This window comes from Mustela nigripes, chromosome 15 (assembly GCF_022355385.1).
Source record: "Mustela nigripes isolate SB6536 chromosome 15, MUSNIG.SB6536, whole genome shotgun sequence".
Lineage (NCBI taxonomy): Eukaryota > Metazoa > Chordata > Mammalia > Carnivora > Mustelidae > Mustela > Mustela nigripes.
Window position 1 is genome coordinate 14,795,572 of NC_081571.1, and position 24,169 is coordinate 14,819,740.

Genomic DNA, 24,169 nt, shown 5'->3' on the forward strand with positions numbered 1-24,169 from the left:
GGCGCCCCAGCGCCCAGCTCCCTCGCAGCATGTCCGCCCGCGCCCCACCGCGCCGCCTGCGGCCGCCGCCGCCACCATTGCTGCCGCTGCTGCTGCTGCTGGCCCTGGGAGGCCGCCGCCTGTACGCCGACCCGGGCGACGGGGCGCAGACCTGGGCCCGCTTCGCGCAGCCTCCGGCCCCCGAGGCTGCCGGCCTCCTCCACGACACCTTCCCCGACGGCTTCCGCTGGGCCGTGGGCAGCGCCGCCTACCAGACAGAGGGCGGCTGGCAGCAGCACGGCAAGGGCGCATCCATCTGGGACACGTTCACCCACAATCCCCCGGAGCCTCCGGGAGACCCTCCGGTAGCCGGCCTGCCGTCGGGCGCCCGGCCTCTGTCCCCGCCCGCTACCGGGGACGTGGCCAGCGACGGCTACAATAACGTCTTCCGGGACACCGAGGGGCTGCGTGAGCTTGGGGTCACCCACTACCGATTCTCGATCTCGTGGGCGCGGGTGCTCCCCAATGGCAGCGCGGGCGCCCCCAACCGCGAGGGGCTACGCTACTATAGGCGCCTGCTAGAGCGGCTGCGGGAGCTGGGCGTGCAGCCTGTGGTCACCCTGTACCACTGGGACCTGCCCCAGCGCCTGCAGGACGCTTACGGCGGCTGGGCCAACCGCGCCCTGGCCGACCACTTCAGGGATTACGCCGAGCTCTGCTTCCGCCACTTCGGGGGCCAGGTCAAGTACTGGATCACCATCGACAACCCCTACGTGGTGGCTTGGCACGGCTATGCCACCGGGCGCCTGGCCCCTGGCGTCCGGGGCAGCCCGCGGCTTGGGTACTTGGTGGCGCACAACCTCCTCCTGGTGAGTTCGAGGGGCCAGCCAGAGGGCCACGCGGGGAGATGGCCTCTGGAGACGCCAGGGGCGAGTGGGGGTCCTGAGCTTCCAGCCTAGACGACGAGCCCTTTGAAGTCATTCAGGAGGTCTCCTAGGATTCGCATTCTGGGGGTGAGCTGGGGCTTCCCTGGGAAGCCAAGCAGTTGGGAATGGGGAGTGAGAAAGGGGAGCTCCTTTCTCTGGGGAGCAGAAGAATCCCTAGAGGTATGGAGGGGACGCTTTCCTCATAGCACCTACCCAGCGAGTGAGGAGGGTGGATGAAAGAAACAGGCTTGTTAGGGAGCCTTGCAGATAGCATTACTCTGTGCTGCAGCCTGTGGAGATGTCATGAGTTCAGTGTTAATCCAATAAGATCTGTCCCGTGTGTGTGGCCCAAGTACACACTGTAGCAAATGGGAAGTTGTCAAAATCACATCTCCTGGCAAGCCAAACTTCAACCCTTTGGAAGTTCTTTCTGCAGCAGGTACAAGGGCATCCATCAGCCATACTAACCATCAGGGGTGTGAAGACCCCTTATAGAATCTTAAACAGAGCCAGCCATAAAAATACAGAGTCAGCTACAGAATGCTGTAGATTGTGTCCTACACCTGTATTTCCATGATCCTTTCTCCCGTTCCAGGGATTCCGTGGGGATGAGATTATTACCCTGACACAATTGATTCTGATAGCCTTGTGCAAAGGCTTAATACCTTTTGATAGCTGGGTTATTGATATGCCGCAATAAAGGCGCCTCTCAAATCATAATTCCTCCTGTTTCTCCTTCACTTAGTGCTCAAGATTAGGTCTCATGGATTTGAAGTTTCCTTTATAATGATGTCAGTTGTTGGTACATTTCGTACAGAGTTTCATATCATGAGAGAAAGCATTTTTTATGTGCAAACATTTTAATAAAAGTGTTGAAATGTCGAACTTCTGGTTGTGAGCCTACTGAAGACCTAGTTAAAATTGAGAATTAGGCCACATATTTTGAGCAAATTCAAGATGAAAACCACTTCTACACACTTTTAATGGAAGCCATAGATAATCAGGCAGAACAGCATTGGGTTATGAGGTGATTCAGTGCTTGAGTTGCCTCTAGTGTTGTGAAAATGGCTAAATTAGGCTGTATGTCAGCTCCTGTTTGCTACCACAGATCGCAGAAGAATGCTGGCTTTGTTGGACCAGAAAACGCTGATTTCATATGGGTATATATTTTTTCATTAAGATACCTTAGAGCCATGGTAGGAATCTTTTTCAGTCTGTCATTTTTTTTAAGGGCTCAAAAGACCCTAAACATCACATGTTCATGGTTGGTGATAGAAAAGTTATGGGAAGAACCGGCCCCTCTTCTGAAAAGATCATAAGCAAATTTTAGTGCATACCAGAAACAAGAGATTTGTGGACCAGCTGGAGGACCTAATAGAACATTCCTGCAAAATCACTCTAAGAATTAAATCACACAAGTTCTGTTTTTAGAGTGTGTAATAAACTGTGTGTAATAAACTTGTATACAAAAGTCATCAATTTTTATTATAGTAACTTACATGAGCATTGCATTATAAGATCAGGAATTGGGACTGTAGGAGCTTTCTGGTACTCTGATATATGAAATAGTCAACATGCTTTTGACTCTTTTTCTCTTGTTTCTCTCTTATTTGACTTTTGGCCCTCTGATGAGATTTTCGGTTATATTTTTGTATCTTCACACAAAAAACTTGACAAACACTAACCATCCTTCCCAGAAGCACAGTGGACTTTGCATTCATAAGGAATTAGTAACAGGTGGCCCCTTGGTTTTGCCGATGCTGCAAACAAAATGCTAGTTGCTGTAAAATATTAATTTCGCTGTCAAATTTCTTTGGTTTGGAATTCAATCATTCTTGTATGTTATGAAGAGGGAACTCGTCATCATCAAGGACAGTATCTTAAGTTTTTCATATGAGATATTTTCGTTCTGTTTTCAATGCTCTTTCTTTGTGGATGTGTTAGGGAGAGGGAGGTAGGGAAGTTTTTATCTTATTTGAAAGATAAAACATATGCTGCAGACTTTGGTAATAGAACATTTCAGCCAGGGCTTAGATATTGCTGTCAGGGCCACTAAGCCCCTTAATATATAATTATATATAAATATTTATATAAATTCATATTTACATAAATATAAATATGTATATTTATATGTATTTATTTTTGCATTTGGAGATCTGATGCTGGTGAAGGATGAAGCTAGCCAGTACCTCTTCCCTGTCCTATTCTGTGCCACTAATTTACAGGTGGCCTAAGGAGACTGAGAATTTGAACCAAGCTTCCTCCCCCTGTTACATCCCCCCATTCAATAAGCAGTGTCTGATGGCCTGGACAGCAGGAGGCAGGACAAACAAACTTCGGAATGAATAATGGAGTGGGGGGGCAGGGGGCAGCTCTGCTCACAATGGAGGTCTCCCTGTTCTTTTCGGGTCCTGGTTCTGAGGTAAACCTTGAAAAGCAGTCCAAGTGTGTGTGTGTGTGTGTGTGTGTGTGTGTATATAAAAGAGATAAAGAGGGACAGAGACAGAAGGAGAAACAGAACTAAAAGAAGGGTTTCCCCACAGAGCTCTAGGAACCCAGGTTGTTTTGCTCATCTGAGCAAAACCCAGAAAGAGGACACAGGTTTCCTTTGTGTCTTGAAGAGAGACTGCTATGCCTTCACAGCTTTGAAAATGATTCTTGATGTCCCCCAAAATACACTGAGGCCTATAGTTGGGACTCCAACCCCAGCAGTGCCTCTGAGTTTTTGTTCTGCCCATGGGTTTCTGAGAGGACCAGGACTCAGTTGAAGATACATGTGGCCTCCCAAGCAGGAGTCTAGCAAATGTTTGTACTGGGAACCTGTGGAAAAAGACACCATCTTTCATTTGAGGTGGGATGAGGAGAGAATACTTTGGACACTGATGGTGTCCAATACACACAAGGTTGGTATTGAGCAGGCTATGCATTAAAATCAAGGCTCCTGGCTTAGCTGATCTGTCTGCAGCATATGTCTAGACACTATTCTCTTTTCTTGACACACTTCCTCAGCATGGCTCTCTTGCTTCCCCCTCTCAGCTCACTGGTGATTCCTGTGTCCTCCATACCACACCTCTAGATATTGGAGGGCATAGGGCTCGTCTCTAGATTGACTCCAGGTGAATTCTTTGAATACTCTAGATCCTAATGACTCCAAGTTTTGATTCTCCAACCAGAACTTGTGCTCTGAGCTCCAGGCTTGGATGGACAACCACCTTCTCCACTTAGATGCCCAATGGGCATGCCACATTAAACACATCCAGAAGCAAACTCTCCTCTTCCCAACTCTACTATGGCAATTCTGTTCTTTCAGTTGGTTGAGCCCCACATCTTAACTCCTCCCTTTGTCTCACATCTTACCTTCACTCCATCAACAAATCCTACAGCCTTACCTACTTTCCAAATATATCCAGAGTCCAACCACTTCTCCCTTTTCCTCCAGCCCACAGATCCACGCCCCTGTCAGATTCTGCCTGGGTAATTGGAATAACTTCCTTACTGATGTCCTTGCTTCTGCCCTTGCACCCTGCAGGGCGCCATGATGGACATTCTCAAGGACACCATCATGTGCAAACAAGACAAAGTCCCTTGTTTATTAAAATCCCACCTTTTCTTCAAGAACCATCTCATCTGTTCCATTTGGCTCCACACCTGAATGCCATCTCTTTCTTCTCTGGAATCCCACTGTGCTTCATTTCTGATGCCTCCTTCATATAACCATTAGCCTTCTTCTACTCTTCCACTAGCTGGGTGATTCCTTAAGTAAGGAAACCATGTTCGCTTCATCTATCCTCAAGTACCATATTGTCCTAGGTAGGTGGTCAGTACGTACTCAGTATGTGGCTCCTGGCATTTAACAGCCTGATTTTTTTTCATTTTCCAAGTAAGAGTGAAGGCAATTTATCTGCCAGATACATGCTCCAATTATATATACCACATGCTTTTGGGAAGCGCTTTACCAATTTTCCTCTCATTAAAATATATTTGCTACATAGAAGGAGGAATCCACTGGGTTGAAAGTTAGTTATTTTGTAGAATAGTACTGAATTCCTGAGTGTGTTTCATCAGAAAATCTTCCAAAGGGCTTGACTCACTCCTCTTTGAATATCTGATTGAACATAGTGTTTTTTAAAGGTTACAGTTAAGTCCAAGAAACATTATAAGAATAGGAAAAGAACTAATAATTTCAAAATCATAGCAATATTTAACAATGTCAGTAGAAAAGTGGTAAAATACAAACTACTCAGCTTTCAAATAATGTCAATGTGTACTTCTTAAGTACAAAATGAATGAATGCAGAACTGTGATTCTGACTTCATAGTTAGTCATGCCTTTGGTGTATAGAATGCTTCTGAGTTATATTAATTTTTCAAACAACATAATTGTTCTAAGCCAGAATTTTATTAAAATCAATTTGTACAAAATGTGTCTTTCTTTCAATGAATGTCATCTTTTTAAGGCATGAAGGAAAGTTTAGGTGTAGGAGGAGAATAGAATACGTACCTTTCGGGAAGGCAAGAAATAAAGAGTGGGTGAGTAAAAATACATAATTCCTGTCCTCCAGGATTCACATCTTCTCAGGAAACTGCTAAATTATACTTGTAATCCATGCTTAAACTGATAAATATACTTATAAGAGAAGTAAGATATCTGTTTAGCTTATAAAATACTTAAACAGATAATCTACTTTTTATATATTCTACTTTATGTATTCTGGGCACAAAGTTAATCTGAAGGATCACTATATCTCTTTGCCTCTCTATCCTGGGGTAAACTGCTACTTAGCCTTGAAAGGCTCAACCTAAATATTCCCATTATGTGATAACAAGCAGTATGGATCATTCACTCATTTGTGACTCCTTGAAGTCACAGACTCTAGTATCGTATTTATTTTTATATGTTTAGTGCTTCTCTCAGTCCTTGGCACAGAGGAATATAATTGATTTAATTTCTTTTTTTTTTTTTAATAAATGTTTGTTTGTTTGTTTCTTTCTTTCTTTTTTTTTTTGTTTGTGAGAGAGAGAGAGAGCGCATGCGCGCAAGCACAGGCAGACAGAGTGGCAGACTAGAGGCAGAGGGAGAAGCGGGCTCCCTGCCGAGCAAGGAGCCCAATGTGGGACTCGATCCCAGGATGCTGGGATCATGACCTGAGCCGAAGGCAGCCGCTTAACCAACTGAGCCACCCAGGCGTCCCTGATTTAATTTCTAATGAAGGAATAAATGCAGATGTGAAACAATCTCTATTTATTTCAGCATGTCTTTTTCCGCCCTTTATCTTTATTAAGTAGGCTCCACACCTAGCATGGAGCCCAATGTGGGGCTTGAGTTCACAACCCTGAGTCTCAGTCAAGAGTTGGAGGCTTAGTGGACCGAGGCACTCACGTGTCCCCTTTTTCTCTTTCTTCTAAACTGAATACTTGTACTCTGCTTTCTCATAGTGTCTGGGGGAGGAGCAGTGAGGAAAAACAGGGAAAACATTCCTACTCAGATAGCTATATGAACTTTGTGCGTTTCCAGGGCAAATAATAGACCTTTCATCCAGTGACAGAGAAAGGGGTACGGGGAAGAACGTAACCTTGTAAGTGCCTGACCTGGAGGCTGCTCCGTCCCTCCCACTCGTGTCCCAGTGGCAGGACTCGTTCAGGTGGTGTAAGGAACCTGGGAATTCTTGTCCTGCTGTGGAACCAGAAGCTCAGCAAATAATTCTAATTATGTTGAAATTGGGTGGGAACAGATCACTCAGGACAACCAGCGATCTCTGTCAGACAGCCTACCTCCCAGATATATTGTGAGAAGGAAAACAAAATCATGAATGTTAACATGTTTTGAAAAATTTGAAGAACTCTGCAAAGGTGAGGTATGAATTTATTGTAAATCCTAATAGTAAAGAGAGTGAAAGTACATAGGAAATGGTCCTCTTAAGCTATTGAGAAGAAACAAATTAGGCAAATACTTTAGAAATTGTTGTCCCACTTAACTTCTTCATTTGCAACTGGTGGTATCCAGTGGAGTGAAATCTTTGCAGTTATTTCAATAGCATTTGACCAATTCAAATCACTCTTGAAATCATCTATTTTACATAAAACACACTACCCAGTACCTTTAGTTGGACCCAACTTGGTGTTTAAAAGAAGGATACCAAAGTTTATGACTCCTATAATTTGATATATGACTAAACTAAAGATGAATATTTAGTGAACTCTAGTCTCCAAGTAGACTTTTTTCTTGTTTTAAGTATGGACTTCAGAACATCATCCACGAACCATTATCTTTGTGGTTTGATGAAATACTCAAAAGAAACTGAAAACAGGGACGTCCATAAGCTTAAATACAATGGTTAAGTAAATACTATTTCCTTGTCTATAGTGCGCCTTTATTTGATAATTAGAATGGATTGGAATAATCCATTCTAATGGATTATTAGGGACTGAGGACAATCCCAGATCAAATTTTTCCTCAGAATAAACCACTTACAGTGAACCTACTGGGGTCCTTTAGCTTTTGCTCAACTATTTGCAGCAAGAGGAACTCAGCTCCTCCCAAGTAACCCACTCGATTTTATCTTTTATATTGAACGGGAAGCCTACCTCTCATTTCAGGGTTTCAGGACAGGACTCCCCCGTGGTTGGCTCTTCGCCTTTCCAAACCTCAAAGAGTAAAACTACTGCTTTTTGACGAGACAGCCTTTCAAATATCTGAAAAGGCCAGTCTGTTCTTCCTTAGTATTTTCTCTTCATACTAAAGCCTCCACCAAGAAGAATTAGAGGGAACTGGACAGGTAGCCAGGGCCCATTTCTTGGGAGCCTGCTGTGTGGTAGGCAGGCGTGTTGCTGAATTCCGAGACTACAAATGCGACCCTGGAGAGGTCTCTGTATCTTCTGACACTGGAGGATAAAGTAAAGTGGGACATGAAAAAGTTGATCCACGCGGTGGGGGGGGGGGGGGGGGGGGGGCGAGGCCTGGGTCGTGGTCAACGAGGAGCAGAGCCTTCAGACATGTCTCTGTCCCAGGATCATTAAAAAGGAGCTGGAGATGGGTGTGGACGACTGAGGATAAGGGGCTGAGTTGTCCAGGCTCGGAGTCCTGAAGAGAATAGGGACTCCTGGCTATATTTAGAGGTTCTTTTTGTAAGGGTCCAGGGGATGGCTCCAAAGTCACAGGGGAAGTGGGGGGGGGTGGGGCTTAGGGAATGTACTTGGCCTCCAGGGTCCTGCCAGCCTTTTGGGGTTGCTTCTCCTCCTTCTTGCATGAGATGGGGAATCCCCCATCTCTCTGGATTCCTCAGCGCGTGGTCTTCTCCCTCCAGCCCTTTCTCCTATCAGTGACCCTGATTCTCCCCTGGTGTTGGCATCTCTTTACTCGCTCTCTGGCCTTTCTGCAGGGGCTTGGGAGAGATGGGCAATGGTGCTAGGGTCTTTTGCTCAGGGCTCAGGTACATCCTCCCTGAAATGATCTGAAGTCAGTCAGAAGCCTTAGCATGGATATTTTCTAAGCACTCTCTTGAGGCGGCCTGAGACACTCAGCTTCCTCCTATTTGCCTCACGGGGCTGTGAGCCAATCCCCTGGCCCTTTTCACTCTTCCTGATCAGGGTTCCATTTCAAAGCCTCCCTGAACAAACAGAGGACAAAAGGCTTCTCTCTGAGGCTGGGCTTTGCCCCAGGTATAGAGGAGGATGGGGTTGGTGGGGGAGGCTGGTGATTGGTGGCTTAAGGGTGTTCGGTCTCTCATGGGCACCAAAAGAAGGATAAGGTAAGACCCTCCCCTTCTATCACTTACAGATTAGTAGGGGAGAAACAGTTGTCAAATAATGTATAAGTATCTTAATATAATAAGTACCAGGAGCAGTGGGGGTGCCAAGAAAGGAGGCATGGCTAAGAGTTTTGGGGGTGAGATCGGGGCTGGCAAACTTTTCTGCAGAGGGCTAGGTTTTAGGCTTTGTGGGTCATGCAGTGTGGGTCGCACGTACTCAGTTGTGTCCGTGCCATGAGAGGGTGGCCATAAATGATGAGGGACTGAATGGGGGTCCCTCCCTGATGAGGGTCTGCGTTCCGGAACAACTTCAGTTACAAACATAGGTGTGGGCTCACGTGGCTCGGGCTGGAGTGCCGGCACCCCACCTAGGAGGGCTTGTGTCGATCTGGGAGAGCAGTGTGCCATGAGACAGAAGAGACGAGATGGCCATTCACCCCCAGCTTCAGGACTCAAGATGGCTGAAACATCAGGGGAAAGGGAGGGAAAGAAGCTAGAATTTGCCAAGACCTCTCTTAAAATCTGATGTACAGAAAAAATTTGAGCTGCCACAAGTGTTCAGTGCACACTTCTGGTTCTGGATGCCACTAAATTTCTTAGTGAAGCTGGTGCCCCCTCACTAGCATATTCCTGATGGCCTTGGTGAATGACGTGTCTCCCTCTGGTGCTTGTTTGAGACATAGAACTCTGGTGGATTACTTGGCCTTACGCAATACATTTATTCCAAATAGGCCTACTTCTCTCAGCTTCTTGTATTCATTCCTCCATCAGCTGTCAAGGAAGCTCAAGCATTTCTGCTGACTCAATGTTGGCCATCACTTTTTCTAGGCTTCTCAGAGCATTCTAGCAACAAGTTTGCCCTGCCTCCTTAAGTCCTTGCCAAAACATTAACACACATTTTTGGAGAAAGTGCCCCCTAGTCAATGTATTCTATCTTGTCCTGTCTTATATCCCAGTCCATGAGCCAAGGGCCCTCAAAATTCAATCCCAGTGGTACTTTTTGGGTTTTTGCCAGTACATTTTAAATCTTGAAGCTACTTCGGTATATAATGCTTTCCTCCTCTGTCAGGCCTGGCTGTTTCCAGGTTTTAACCCCAGGATTTAATCCTCATTAGTGGTCTGTCAGCTGCTGAAGGAGGCATTGCTGCCTTTGAAGGGCGAGGCCTCTTCAGCACAGCAAAGCACTGTGTCTAACTAGGGCAAGGAAGGCCATCTCTGTAGTCTCTAAGCATTCCAAACAGTCTGAAGATCCCAGTCACTACTTCCCATGTTTCAGAGAAACATGACTGGGAAATGTTAGGTTTTCCCAATCAGGGTTCTTTCCCTGGTATAACACACCCACCCTGGTCGAGCATTTCCACATCTCTGGAGCTCTGCATCTCTACCAGGTCTGAGGTCTGAGGCTAAGGTGTGCCTATACTTCGACTGAGGGGGAAAAGGGCCTCTCTGTGAACTTCCCATGAGACCCTCTGCCTCTATATTCAGTCTTTGACTTTGGCTTCTTATGATCTCTCTATGGCGTCTCAGGACAGTACAGCAGGAACCGATCCGTTCCCTGGATGCTTGCACCTAGAACGTCATTCCCCTCCACCAGGACATTTCCCCAGGTTCCACTGATGAAATATTTGGCAATCAGGATACCATCTTGTGCCGGGAAGTTATTTACCCCCTAAATATCACTCAGAATGGCATTTTCTTTGCCTTCCAAGAAGTGAAACCTCACAGGTGTTTGTTTAGGTCTTCTGAGATGCAAATGTCAAGACAGGGTTAAATGTGCACAACATTTACTGAAGGAAACAACTGTGAAGGCTAAAGAGGATGGAGCCACAGAAGGTGGAAACTTTAGACCGTGACACATGTCTAACACCTGTGAAAGACAGTGGGCAAGAAATAGGTTTGGCTGGAAAGAGTCTCAGATGGCTGTACAGGTCTGAGAAGGATCCAGCCAGGCCAGCGAGGAGCCTTTGAGCCAATATTGCCCATTGAAGGGGTCACTGTCCTGCAGGAATGGGTCTGCATTAGTACCCCTACCATGTTTATTCGTAAGGGAGAGTAGCCTGTGACAAGCTGCAAAAAATTAATAGGGCCTGTGAAGTGGTGGCTACAAAGAGGGGAGCAACACTCCTCGTAGCAGAACTGAGCCCTGTGTTTTCATGGCTACCGCAAACACCAGAAAGGGATGTCATTCAAAGAAGGGAATGAAAAGTATTTCCAACCAAAATTTTTTTTAAATATGTATTTCCAACCAGAATTTGAGATTTATTTGACCACCAACCATTTATGAAGGTAAAATAATGAGATTTCAGGATACTCACCGTCTCAAAAAATAAATCTTCCATGAACCCTTTATGAACAACATAATGGAGACAAGAAGGAAGAGACAAAATAGTAGGTCTAACCCAGGAACATGATGATGAATTGTCAACCCAGGAAGCCAACTGTACCTCAAAAGTAAGAACAACCATTCCAGCAGGGAAGAAGATTCTAGAAGTGTATCTCCAAGAAAAATATTAGAGACTGATGTGATTGTGTAGAAATTTCTGCTAACAGGCTATTGGAAAGTGTGGGAAGAATTAGCCATGGGCACAGACATACACACACACAAAACAAAACAAGGAAACAAAAACGCAATTTCCTTTTTAACTTTAAGGAAAACAAAAATAAGAAAGAAAACAGAATCTTAATTACCATGTTATAAAGCCCAGCTGTGAGTAATAGTCATGTTGGCAGAATAATGTCAGTATGGAGGACTGCTGTACCCCAAATCCAAAACCTGTTCTAGAGCTGAACTGCCTGGGTCAGAGAGCGAAGTCCTCACCTCCCATAAGTCAGTGAATACTGTCGAGAAAGTATGGAAGTATGGAAATGTGTAAGTTTCAAAAGTCAGAGGAGTCAGTGGTGTTTACCTTTGCAAGGGAGATTGGGAAGACTGGGGAGGAGGAATAGGGCAGAGAACTGTGATTGTTGTTAGAAGCTGCAAAAAATAAAAAGAAAAAGGAAATATTTTTGTCATCACTTTAAAACTTAATTTATTAGCTATAGCACATATTTACAGCATTTCAGTCTGTAGGACTCTTGTTGCAGTGAGCTTTTTTGCAGCATTTCCAAATTTTCAGATTAATGCTTTGTGAATTTTCATCCTTTTGATGATAAAAATGTTGAAAAGAAATAGGGCTGTGAGTCAACTCTGTGGGATGTTGTTAGTCACCTTCTTTCAGCAGGACATCTCCTATTAATCAATGTTGCAAACATCTATCAGTGTTTGACAGTAAGCACCTAGTAAATTTTTGTTTAATCAATGAATACTCTTAAAATATAGCTTTCCAACCTTGATTATTCAAGCAGACAGTACTATGATAGATAGATAGATAGATAGAACTCTTTTCTTTTTTTGACCTCAAGAATATCATAAGAAGTTAATTTTTATTAAGCCATTACATAACTTCAGTTCTGGGTCTATTATTTCAAAAATCCACACTTTCTTCCATTTTAAAATTAAGAAAATGTTCATTGTTCAAGCATTGTATTTTCCATGACCCCTCAAAGTAACTGATGACTGTTTCATAATTGTAACTGCAAATTCTTTTGCTCGGGCCTTCTTGGAGATGATGAATTTGGAATGGCTTACAGACTCCTGATGTACTTTCATCTCACAACAGTTAGTAATTCAAGCTCAAGAACACAGCATAGTCTGAGGATAAAAACAATAGAGGGCAAGGAATAAAAGATCCAAAAATGCTGGTGACAGGAAAATCAAGGAGACCCAACAGGTGTAAGTAAGTCAGAGACTTGAAATGATCAGAGTCTATGACCTCAGAATGCAATGTTGATTTTTATATCAATTTTATTATGTTGGGTAATAAACTGATTTTAGAAATACGTCTATTTTATACAAGTAAATTCAATCAAATTTTATGGAGTGCCTGTACCTACAATACAATTAATGTATACAACTATACAATTTGTAATCTTGGATTACCAATTTCATATGGATACAGTTCTTTTCTTTTCTTTTTCCTTTTTTTTTTAAAAAAAGATTTTATTTATTTGACAGAGAGAAAGAGAGAGAGAGAGAAAATCAGGGGGGAGGGACAGAGGGAGAAGCAGGCTCCCCACTAAGCAAGGAACCCAGTGATGCAGGGCTCCATCCTAGGATCATGATCTGAGCCAAAGACAGATGCTTAACTGACTGAGTCCCCCAGGTGCCCCCTTATAGATTCAGTTCTGCTGAGGCATCTCAGAATGATACATGGGCTGGGATCTTGGTAAATTCATGATCTGCTGGGGAGCTGCAAAGTGTCCAACAGGGGTGAAAAGGTTGTTTTAATTGCTTCGAGTGGGCCAGCTGTAGGAGAGCCTGGGGCCTTTGGTGAGCATTTGCTGCAGCCGAATCCCCGTCAGGAGGGATGAGGTATGGTCTTGTCAGATTCTCTGTGATTTCAAAAGAAGCTAGAAATTCAGAATTTTGTGTGAAATTTTCTGATTTTTAAAGCTATCTCAAAAATCTTGTTTAAGTATGACAAAGACCAAACAAATCTTCTCTATGACTTTTACGTCCACAACCTCTGACCTACAGTATCTGGCTCATCTGTGAGAGGCCTGACTCCAAAGCCTCCAGCTCCCCTGGTCCATCCTTTTGTGCCCAGGGTCCTCCACCAGCACTGAGGCTTTCTCTAGGTTTCGCACCCCACCGCAGAACTGCTCACAAACAGTGGGATTTCCCCACATGGAGTGATTAAAGAGGCTAAAGGGAAGGATTTTTTTTTTTTTTTAAGATTTCATTTATTTACTTGAGAGAGAGAGAGAGAGAGTACAAGCATGAGAAAGAGAGCATGAGAGAGCAGGAGCACAAGTGGTGGTGGGGGGAGGGCAGAGGTAGAAGGAGAAGCAGGCATCCTGCTGAGCAGGGAGTCTATGTGGGGTCTGATCCCAGGATCATGGCCTGAGCTTAATGATCTGATGCTTAATGGACTGAGTCACCCAGGTGACACCCAGGTGATACAGGCAGGTGGATTTTTTGAGCATAAAGCTCCCAAACGTATGGATTGGGTAGTTGGAGGGGTCACATCCTGCAGTATGAAATACATAATGAGTATTAATTTAAACAGCTTTTATTCAATGACGTAAATAGGTTTTTGTCGAATCATTACTTAGTCATAGAGAATGTTCACACCCTGCCCTCACTCCCAGGCCAGAGACCTTAGGTTTACTTTTGGGAAAATTTGAAAGAGAGGGAGGTGGAAGTTCGGGGCGCTACACAGAGCAAAGGGGAGGGGGTGAGACACAGGGATGAACAAAGCAGCTCAAGTGGAATTCTATTTACAAACTTCCTGTCACTTCTCTGTGGCCTCCAAGCAGATAACATCTGTCTCCCTGGTGGCAAAAGGGAAGGTTGCCCCCCGCCCTCCCGTCTTTGAAAGTCTCTGAATGGCTCCCAAAAAGCGGATCTCACCCACTGACTTTTTGGGTGGGTCCCAGAAGAAAATGACTAGCCTCACGGCCGATCTGTGGAGGGTATGACTTGCTCTTTATAAGATGAGCCCATACATACAGTTTTTTTTAACCAGTTTTTAAGTACTTTTTTCTTAAATATGAATGGACAGCCAGGCATCAAAAGAATATTCTAAGAAAGGGTTCAGTGCGGAACAGAGAGAACAAAATAAATAAACAGAAAATCAAACCAGGAAAAACAGATTGTGCAGGAAATTAAATACACACAAAGTCAAAAAAGAACAGAGAATATTAAAAAATTCTTGGACATCAACAATGTGATTCTTGTTTAGTAAAAAGTTTGAAGGATAAAGTCAAAGAAATGACCCCAAAGTAGTGCAAAATGACAAAGAAATGGAAATATTGAAGACAAGATTAAAAGATTGAAAAGGTCAAGTACAAAAGTCTAACATCAGACAAGGAGGAGTTCCAAAAAGAAAATACGGAAGTGGAGGGCAGGAAATTTTTCAAGAAATAATATAAGAATGTACTCCAGATGAGAACTGATCATGAACCTTCATATCTAAAGATCCTACTAAGTTCCTAGAACAATGAATCCACAGTTATGTAGGGACTTAGAAAGCTTACCTTCAATATAATCTGTCCTAAGACGCCAGTGGAAGGTATGTACCAGCAAAATTACAGAGCAAATAATAGGAAGAAATTGGATCCAGAAGAGTATGGCTTCAATCCATGAAAAATAGAGAAAAATCCTAGGAGGAGAGCAGGTCTAGACAGCATCTAGCCAGATGGAACCAAGAAGGTGGAAAGGTCCAGCAGAGCAGGTGAAGAAGTAAATAGAACAGGTAAAATGGCAATGAATATGATGGAGAGTCATGAAAACATTAAAATGCATGGAGTATTTTGCAAGTTCAATAATGAGGTGGTTATTTGTTCATGGGAAAACAAAAAACTGTCTGAAAAAGGTGGGGGTGGGGAGGGAATGTTATTAATGTCCTATTTGGCTTTGCAACGAAAAATATTAGTATAAGAACCTTGATGTAAATACTGATTAATGATTTAAATAAGAACAGACATTTAGGAGGATAAGGGAGGAAAATGGGGCAGTATGAAAGAACTATCCCTTCATTATCACGATGCCTTATTAAATTTTGGAATAAGCATGTTACTTAGGACTATGATGGCAATTACTAGAAAAACTCAGCTAAAAGTTAAATGCGATTATCTGCCGGGAGCAGGAGAGGGAGTTTGCGAGCGAGGTAGAGAAAACACTTTTTTCATGGCAGGCCTTTGGTGCTATTTGATTTTAAACTACATGAATGAATGTATGTGATTAAAATAATGTTTTAAAAACTGTACCACTGACTAATGCTTACAGACTCTGAAGGGCGTTTGTGTATTTGGTGGGAGGGGGGAGGTAGGGGGTGGGCAAGTAAATTGGTAGAGGGGTTCAGAGAGTCTAGCTGGCTTTCCTATGGCTGTCAGGGCCCGGGACTGCGATCTGCTTTCCGGAAGGTCGCCGGTGCGCGCCCCGGCACACTTTCATCCAGGGCTGGGCTAGTCAATGTCTACCAGAGTCAGTTCCCTCGTCCACATAGACTTCTCGGCTGCCTCAGGGCGGGCCAGGGTTCCGGAAGTTCTCGCCGCCCTCACGGAAGCTTCCGCGGGGCTGGGCTCTGGCATGACTGACAGTTGCACAGTCCGTGAGCCCCAGCAACGCGGGGGTCCCAAGTCAGTCAGACGTCTTCCGGGACGCTAGCTCCTTCCTCTCCCCCAGCAAGCATCCCAAGAGAACCAACTAGAAGGAAATGGTGTCCTGCAGCTTTACTTCTGTCAGAGCATCACAATCCCCAGGGTCATGAGGAGGGAACACAGACCAGTGCCGGGGGTGGGTGGGCAGTGAGTCAAGGTCACGGTTGTGGAGGTCAGCGGGAGGTGCTTTGAAAAATGCGAGCTGCAGCCTCACAGGCTTTCCACTCGCCGTGATGTGATGTGTCTCAAATGCCTCTTCCCATCTCCCCAGGACCCGCACCTCTTTCAGTATATGGGTTGGAAACTACCTCCTGGGTAAAGACCTCTCCCCAAGAAGGTGTCTTTCTTTTCTCTGGAGCCCCATTGTGTTTTATTAAACAAATCCTTCTCACGGCCCTTTGATTTTCAGTCTTGTGTCACAGTCGTTGCGCTACCTGGGCTTTGATCCCACGCTGCATGCCCTGCGGAACTTGCCCGTGGCGTAAATATTTGCTCAGTGAAATAATGATCGCATGATACCACAAATAATAGTGGTGGAAAAGCGTGTTCCGCCGATTCAGGGCTCCTATTTATTTTCCTTTGCGATTCTAATTTCCGGGAAAATGGAAGGAAGCAAACACTCTCTCAGGAGGAGTTACAACGGAAGCTACAGGTGGCTGCTTCCTTGTGTTTACCGCTAATCTGTGAGAAACAAGGGAGAGGGTGAGGAAAAACCATGTCATTTACAATTTGATTAAAAAGTTTTTCTTTTCCTTTCATGTTTAATCCCCTTTAAATTTTTCCTTTTGTTATGGTATTGGGGGGGGGGGGTTAGATCAAGAGCCTAAGGAGCCTCAGCTCCTTATTCTGGAAACATCCTTGCAGGTGCGTGATGTATTTGGCCTCAAGGCTGACCCCTGCCCCTCACTCACTGCCTTCTGGTCCTGCAGAAGGTCTTGCCGTTGTGCCTTGCGAACTTTTCTTCTGACTCTCCCGTCTGCCTGGAATGTTCTCCCCACCCCACCTGACCTCAATTCCACAGAATCCGCTTCCCACCTGTTTGGAGCCTATGCTCAGAGCCACTTTCTGGAATGAAGCAAAGCCTCATCACCCCATTCCAAACTGCTTCTCCCAGAGACTTGGCCTTTGAGGAAGTAGGGAGACCTACTTCCTGGCACACGAAGTACTTCCTGGCGGCCTAGTGGAGAGAAGAGCTCACTAGGGACGGCAAATGAAATATGTGAAGAATTTGGGGGTTTTGGTTTTTAGCCTCAGAATGGAAGACCCTATAGGAACAATTAAAAGACAACAAAACAAGCAAGCAAACAGAATTCCTCTGGCATAATAGTGGCTATTGAAAATGCCATCTTGGGTTTCTTAGGCCATCTCCAGATGGAAGGGACAGATTTAGTAGCGGCTCAACACTGTAGGGCCAAGGGGCTTCTACCTCTTAATTAATATCCCTTGAAGAACATTTGTAAATGAACCTGCCCAAAGCCCAGGGAGAACCTCTTGTATCTGGGGGAGTGGGGAGGGCAGATAAAGAATGATCTTTGAGGATTATTTAGGATCACAAAGGGAGATGGTAAAAGAAAAAAAAAAAATTCCTAAAAACAGAAATGGGGCAGAAAGATTGGGTGTCTCCCTGAGCTGGTCTACTTGGGTTAATCCCATTCTCTGATTCTGATTTTCTGGGGGTGTCCAGGGGAGTATGCCTTTGCTTGATTTGTTATTTTCTGTGGATTAGGGTATTTTAAGTTCTGTGAGAGTAGATGTTAATGGACATGAACACATCTGGATTTTTCCCTATAGAGCTTTAAAATGAAGACTAACACTGCAGCATGTGTAATGGGAAAACAAAGGAAAGATTCTTGTGAGCTCCACCAGGAAAATGCATCTCCTCTCCTTGGCACCCAGGCCACCCTTCCTTTGTTCTGAATTTTCTAACCACTTATCACCTTCCAACCTTCTTTATTGTGATGTTTATTATGTTCACTGATTATTGTCTCTTTTGCTAAAGTAGAAGCTCCATGAGGGCAATGCTTTTTATCCCAATTTGTTTCCTGTTGCTTCCCTAAGTGCTAATACTGTGTCAGGCAGGCAGATCCTCCAGAAATACTTGTGGAAGGAAGTATTAACTTAGTCTTAACTAAGACCAGTGACTTTCCAATAGCTGGAATTTGCCCCACAGTAAGAAAGTTGACGCATTTGCAACCGAAATGAGAGTTTCACGAAGTGGGGCTTACCTACACTTACTCTACACAGCACACTCTGATAATTTCTAATTAGTTCTAGTCTTCGTGGATTTACAAAATTGCTTTATATATGCTGCTCATAACTTGATGTCATGACTGGAATCCGCCATGAACTGTGGCTTTAAGACTGTGTAGAAACTTCTACCACATAAGGCAAGTGGGAAAGAGGGAGAAGAAGGGCAGGTAAGTTACTTTCTACCACCAGCTACTTCGGTAATAGAAACACTGTGGAGAGAGAGAATCTTAAGCAGGTTCCACATCCGGCTCAGAGCTTGTCGCAGCACTCAATCTCACAACCCTGGATCATGACCTGAGCTGATATCAAGAGTCAGCCATTTAACTGACAGAGCCACCCAGACTGCCCTCCAAGGGACATAGTTTATATTTCCATACTCTTACCCTGTCTGACGATGCAGAAACCCTCACATGCTTACATGTCACTTTCTCTTTAGATGGAAAGTGTTCTCTACCGCAAGGGGAATTGAGTTATTTTGAAAGCAAATAGCCGTAAATGAGCCTGTGAACTGATAAATGATCTCCAAGTCTCAGAAAGAGTCAGTCAGTTAGCATCTGCTGTTGATAATTCCAAGCAGGAGAATTAGGTGACGAGGCAGAGGTAAAACATTTAGAAAAGTAAAGCTGACTATTATGAGAAAAATACTTTTCTCAATTTCGTTGAAATCGGAGAGCAGCTGTTTCATGAGGGTATTATAGAATTACGTTGGTGATTTTAGTAATCGATGTTTACTGAAAAAATTCCAGCTGATGGGTGAACCACAGGATGCTTTTGCTGACCCTGTGGTAAACATCCCTTATCTGAATTCTTTATCTTCTTGTCTCTTTTTCTCATCTAGCCTGCTATCTCCCTACTTGCTCCTTACTCATTCTCATTTTGTTGCTGTTAGTAAAACAGAGAGAAAATCCAGAGATTGGAACTCCTCTGTGTCTCCCAGAACATGGTGATTAATGGACTAGGTGGATTCTGGTCACAAGCTGGATATTTTGTTAACAACCTAGCATCCGTGACTTGGAAGGATTTTTATAGCAACATGATTTAGTGTTAAACAGAATGAATTAACTGACATTGATTAGTTTTGTACAGATAAATGAGGCAAGAAACTTAATCTCTGATTTATTGATGTATTTACTCCAACTGAGTTATGAAAATTTTTTTACTTCATTTGAAGGAAGTTTATGCTTAAAAACAAATGAATAAGGCCTTTCATGTAACCTACTTTGGAAAAATCCAGACAAAATGATTATACAAAACTCCAGAATCATGCCATGGTTTAAAAAAAGGTACCCTGGCCTTTGTCTTGCCTATGTTTATCCCTAAGCATACCTTTACCTCAGTGAGGTCCTTATAGAATCTCAAATTTGCTGATATGTGTATTTAGGAATTCTATATTGGCTAATGAGCAACCCCAACTACAACTAGGTTAAGGAAGAAAAAGGGTCTTTATTCAAAGGACGGAGGGATAACTCACAGAATTGGAGAACAGTGCCAGACACTTTAGGAATTAGACTTGGAGATAATTATTACCATGGCGGGGGGCTGGGCAATCTTTCTCTCTCTCTCTTTCCATTTTTCTCCCTTCCTTTCTCTTTCTCATGCTCACATGCTTGGGTCTGGTTGGCTTCTTTACACCCCACCACAGAGGGTCTCTTCCCATGCCAACAAGTCCAGAATTACTCCAGAGGGAGGAGAGACCCTTGTCTCTACTTTAGCCGAAAAATGTTAGTGAGGATATCTCATTGGTCTGCCTTGGATCATTCAACTGAAAGTTGAAAATGATTCCTGTCTGAAGTCTATTTATTGTATATATGCACATATAATCCATAAATTAGGTAATATTGCACACACATTATCTTTAGCTAACTATAGTTTATTAAAATAGTTGATGATCCTTTGTAGCTAACAAATAATGTTCCATTTAATCCCTTAGTCCCGGATTATTTCAACTGAACCTTTCTTTTGTCCCTTTAGATTGTTTCACCTAATCTAAGAACTATGTCTGGCACATAGTAACTACTCCAAAAATATTTGACTAAAAGAATAAATAAATAATCTCACATTGTGAGGTATTCAGGTTGTTTCGATACAACTCTTGTTGATGAAGAGCCACTAATTTATGAAGGGCTATGAAGAGGCATGGAATCTACTCCAACATGTGTTCAGGATGTGGTGGGAAAGGAATGTCTAAATGCATGCAGGAAGCCAAACGAGTCTTCATAGTGGAGATGAGAATGGAGCTGAATTTGGAAGGAGTAGACATTTACAGTGAATAACTGGGGAAAATAGCACCAAGAGTAATTAGGGTAAATTATGGACACTTCTTAGAAGAAACAAATCTAAAACAGAAGGCAGGGAAGGCTCTAGATAATAAAGGAAAAGTAGAATAGTCATTTCAGGATTGATGGGTTGTCATCCAAGCTACAGCCCTGCGTTAGGGGTATCAAGAAATCGACTTGCCTGTGGCAAAAGAGTTGGGTTGGGAAGTGATGAGATATGAAACACACATGGGTATGAAACTGTACTAGTTCTAACTCTAGTGAGAGGCAATAAGGCTTGGTGCTCAGAGTCAAAATTCTACATATTTAATTTGCTAAGAAGTCCAAAGTGAAGGCACATAAGTTCAGCTACTGCCTGTTTCCATACATCTGTCTGACTGTGTGTCAGGGAAGGTGGATGTGAGGTCTCGAGCATAGGTTGGGGTCCAGATGATTGAGGCAGGTCCTGGGCAACGTTTGGGGAAGTGCACACAGAGACTATTGGTTACAGTATCTTTGTGTATAAAATTATAGATGGCTCTGTTTTGGAAATTATTTTTGTGCTCTTTTAGATGATGGTTTTGTGAAGGCTGCTTGAAATCCTTTCTGAAGGATTTAAAAAAAAATCCTTTCTGAAGGATTTGCAGTTCATAATCTGCAGAGCTGTGCTGATAGAAGAGGGTTTGATCTACAAATAATAACATTGAGTAGTTGGCATACTTGGGTAACAACAAAGAGTGGCAGTGCTTTTGAAGAAAGTCCTTGGACATGTAATGGTGATTTAAAATTTGTTTAATCCCTTGACCTTTCTTAAAAGAATATACTTCTAATTTAGAACCAGACAACACCTCAAGGTCTCTTCTTGGGTAGGAAGTAGCCACAAACCAGCTGTTTGAATTATTTTTTGCTTATGGGCTGCATTTCAGTTCTTTAACTATTGGTCTCTAATTAAGATTATTTGTGGGATTAAATTAATCATCTAAGAATTATTCCATTTCATTTTTTTAAAAAAACTAGGGAATGATAGCCAAAAGTGACTTTTTCAGTATTGTCTCTGAAATGTATATGAATGATTGTTAATACCATCCACCCATGTCTTCTCCAACTTTTGACTTATCCACCCAGCCACAAGCAGGCATCTTCACCAAAATATCAGACCCATGACCCAAACAGAACTTGATCACTTTCCTTCCTCAATCCCTTACTTGCTGCTTTGTCTGTTGTCCTTGATTCTTTTCCTGCCTTGCAAGTCATGTATGATTCATCACCAAGTTCAGCGATGGCTTAAATCTGGCCACTTTTCATTATCTCCTTTGGTTCAAAACAGCATCATCTCTTGTCTGGTCCTTGGCAACAACTACTTAACTCGTTTCCTTGCTCCCATCTTGCCCTCCCAGAGACTGTGTACCACGTTGAAGCCAGTGATCTTTTAATAATCATAAATCACATTACTACCACACTTGAATAATAGACTTAACCGACCAGTCGCAATTATAAGTGTTTTTTATATAATGACTTACTTAATTCCTGTAAGAATAAGAGCATAGGGTGCTGTTCATGTCCTTATTTTACAGTTGAGGAAACAGAGGCACCAAGAGTTAGATGAGGTGTCCAAGGTCACACAGCTAATAAGGGCACGGAATTAGAACAGTCTGACTTAGCCCATGTTCTTAAACATTATGCTTAACCATCTAGTGAATTTTACCTTATTTGGACTGAAATCCAAACTCTTCATTGAGCTCCACAAGGCTGGGCCAACCTGGTCCCAGCTTGATGTAGGCTCAGCTCCCCAAGAAGCAGATATTGGGGGAAGAAGTGCTTGAAGAGAAGTCAGTGCTGGCATGACAGCAGAACTAGGGAAGGAGTAAAAGCAAGGGACACTGCCATTTCAGCTTGATCCCCTTCGGGACCTCTGAACTATAAGGTATATCCTACAGTTGCCTTCCAGCTGGACTTCTGAGCTCCCACACCTGTCAGTCATTGGCAGTGGCCCCTCTTGGTTTGGAGGAGGGAGTGGGGGCTAAATATCTATGTCTGATCTTTTAGGAGGTGCCCCGTTTACTTTCTACATGACTTTCCTCCAAACTGCCACATTCTCACCAGACCCTCAGATCTTTCTTTACACTTGCCCAGTCCTCTACCCAGAATGTTTTTTTTCTCCAGGTCTTATTTAACATCCTTCATTTATGCTGTTATTAATAGATCCTTCCTCAAACATCCCTGCCCAAAGAAACCTTTTGTATTGTGCCTCTCTATTCCGATCCCTGCCACCTCCTAGTGTCTTCCTCAGCTGTATTTTGAGGATCTCTTTCTCCCTAGAATGTAAGCTCCATGAGATCAGAATCTTATTTTGAATCCTATTGATTTCTAGAAACTTAGAATGGTGCCCAGGACAACATTTGTTGGACAAATGAATGAGTGAGTGCTTCGGCTTTGTTCTTCCTTTTGCAATTTATTTGCACTGATCCGTGTCCTTTGAATAATCATATACATTTTAGAAACAACTCATCAATGTCTACAAAAAAATGTGTTGGGGTTTTGTATGGGATAGTATGGAATCTAGAGATCAACTGGGGAGGTTGGGTAACTTCCAGTGTTGAATCTTCCAATCCATAAACGTGGTATCTCTCCCATCCAACCTTGCACCAGAGGTCTTAGCTTAAACAATAAGGAAATCATACAATGAAAGGCAGAACTAAAAATTAAAAAGTGGTACTTTTCTCCTTTTTCTATTTCTTCTTGAGCCACTTTTAGGAACTTGGGTATTTCTAGGAATTTGTTCATTTCATCTAGGTTATCTTATTTATTGGCATACAATTATTCATTGTATTCCCTTATAATCCTTTTATTATGGAGGTAGATATACAGAAAAGATCAGTAGTAATGTCCCCACTTTTGTTTCTGATTCTAATATTTGAGTCTTCTCTCTTTTTCTTAGTCTAGATAATTTGTCAGATGATTGTCTGGATACTTTATCTTGTTTAAATCCCCTCTAATCTTTATTATTTCCTTTTTTCTGCCAACTGTAGGTTTAGTTTGCTCTTCTCTTTCTGTTTCCTTTAGGTGGAAGGTTAAGTTCTTGATTTGAAGGTTAAGTTCTTTCTTTAATGTGGTTGCTTACAGGTGTAAAATCTCCTCAGAGCACCACTTTTGCTGCATCCCATGAGTCTTGGCATGTTGTGTTTTGATTTTTATTCATCTCCAAGTATTTTCTAACATTCCTTGTGATTCCTTCTTTGACCCATTGATTTCTAAGAATGTGTTCTTTAATTTCCACATATTTGTGAATGCTATTGATTTCTCATTTCCCTTCATGGTGGTTAGAGAAGATATTTTCTATGATCTCAATCTTTTAAAACTTATTAAGAATTGTTCTGTGTCCTCACATATGGTCAATTCTGGGGAATGTCTCATGTGCACTTGAGAAAAATGTGTATCTGATCTTGTTGGGCAGGTTGTTCTATATGTCTGTTAGCTCTGATTGATTTATAATAATGTCCAAGGCCTCTGTTTTCTTGTTGATCTGCTGTCTAGATTTTCTTTCTTTCTTTCTTTCTTTCTTTTTTTAAGATCTTATTTATTTGACAGAGAGAGAGCACAAGCAGGGGGAGCAGCAGGCAGAGGCAGAGGGAGAAGCAGACTTCCAGCTAAGCAGGGAAATGGATGTGGGACTGGATCCCAGGACCCTGGGATCATGACCTGAGCTGAAGGCAGACACTTAACTGATTGAGCCACCCGGGCACCCTGCTGTCTAGATTCTCTGTCCATTATTGAAAGTAGAGTATTAAAGTCTCCCATAATTATTATCA

At 43.1% G+C, this 24,169-nt stretch overlaps 1 protein-coding gene across 1 annotated transcript in view; it reads left to right on the forward strand.

Annotated features, from left to right (window-relative positions):
• Positions 1-24,169, forward strand: part of KL (klotho) — a 40,452-nt gene continuing 16,283 nt past the window's right edge. Inside the window, exon 1 of the mRNA XM_059377513.1 lies at positions 1-848. Within this exon, the coding sequence (XP_059233496.1) occupies positions 30-848 (819 nt within the window). The 5' untranslated portion in view covers positions 1-29. The remainder of the gene's footprint in view (positions 849-24,169) is intronic.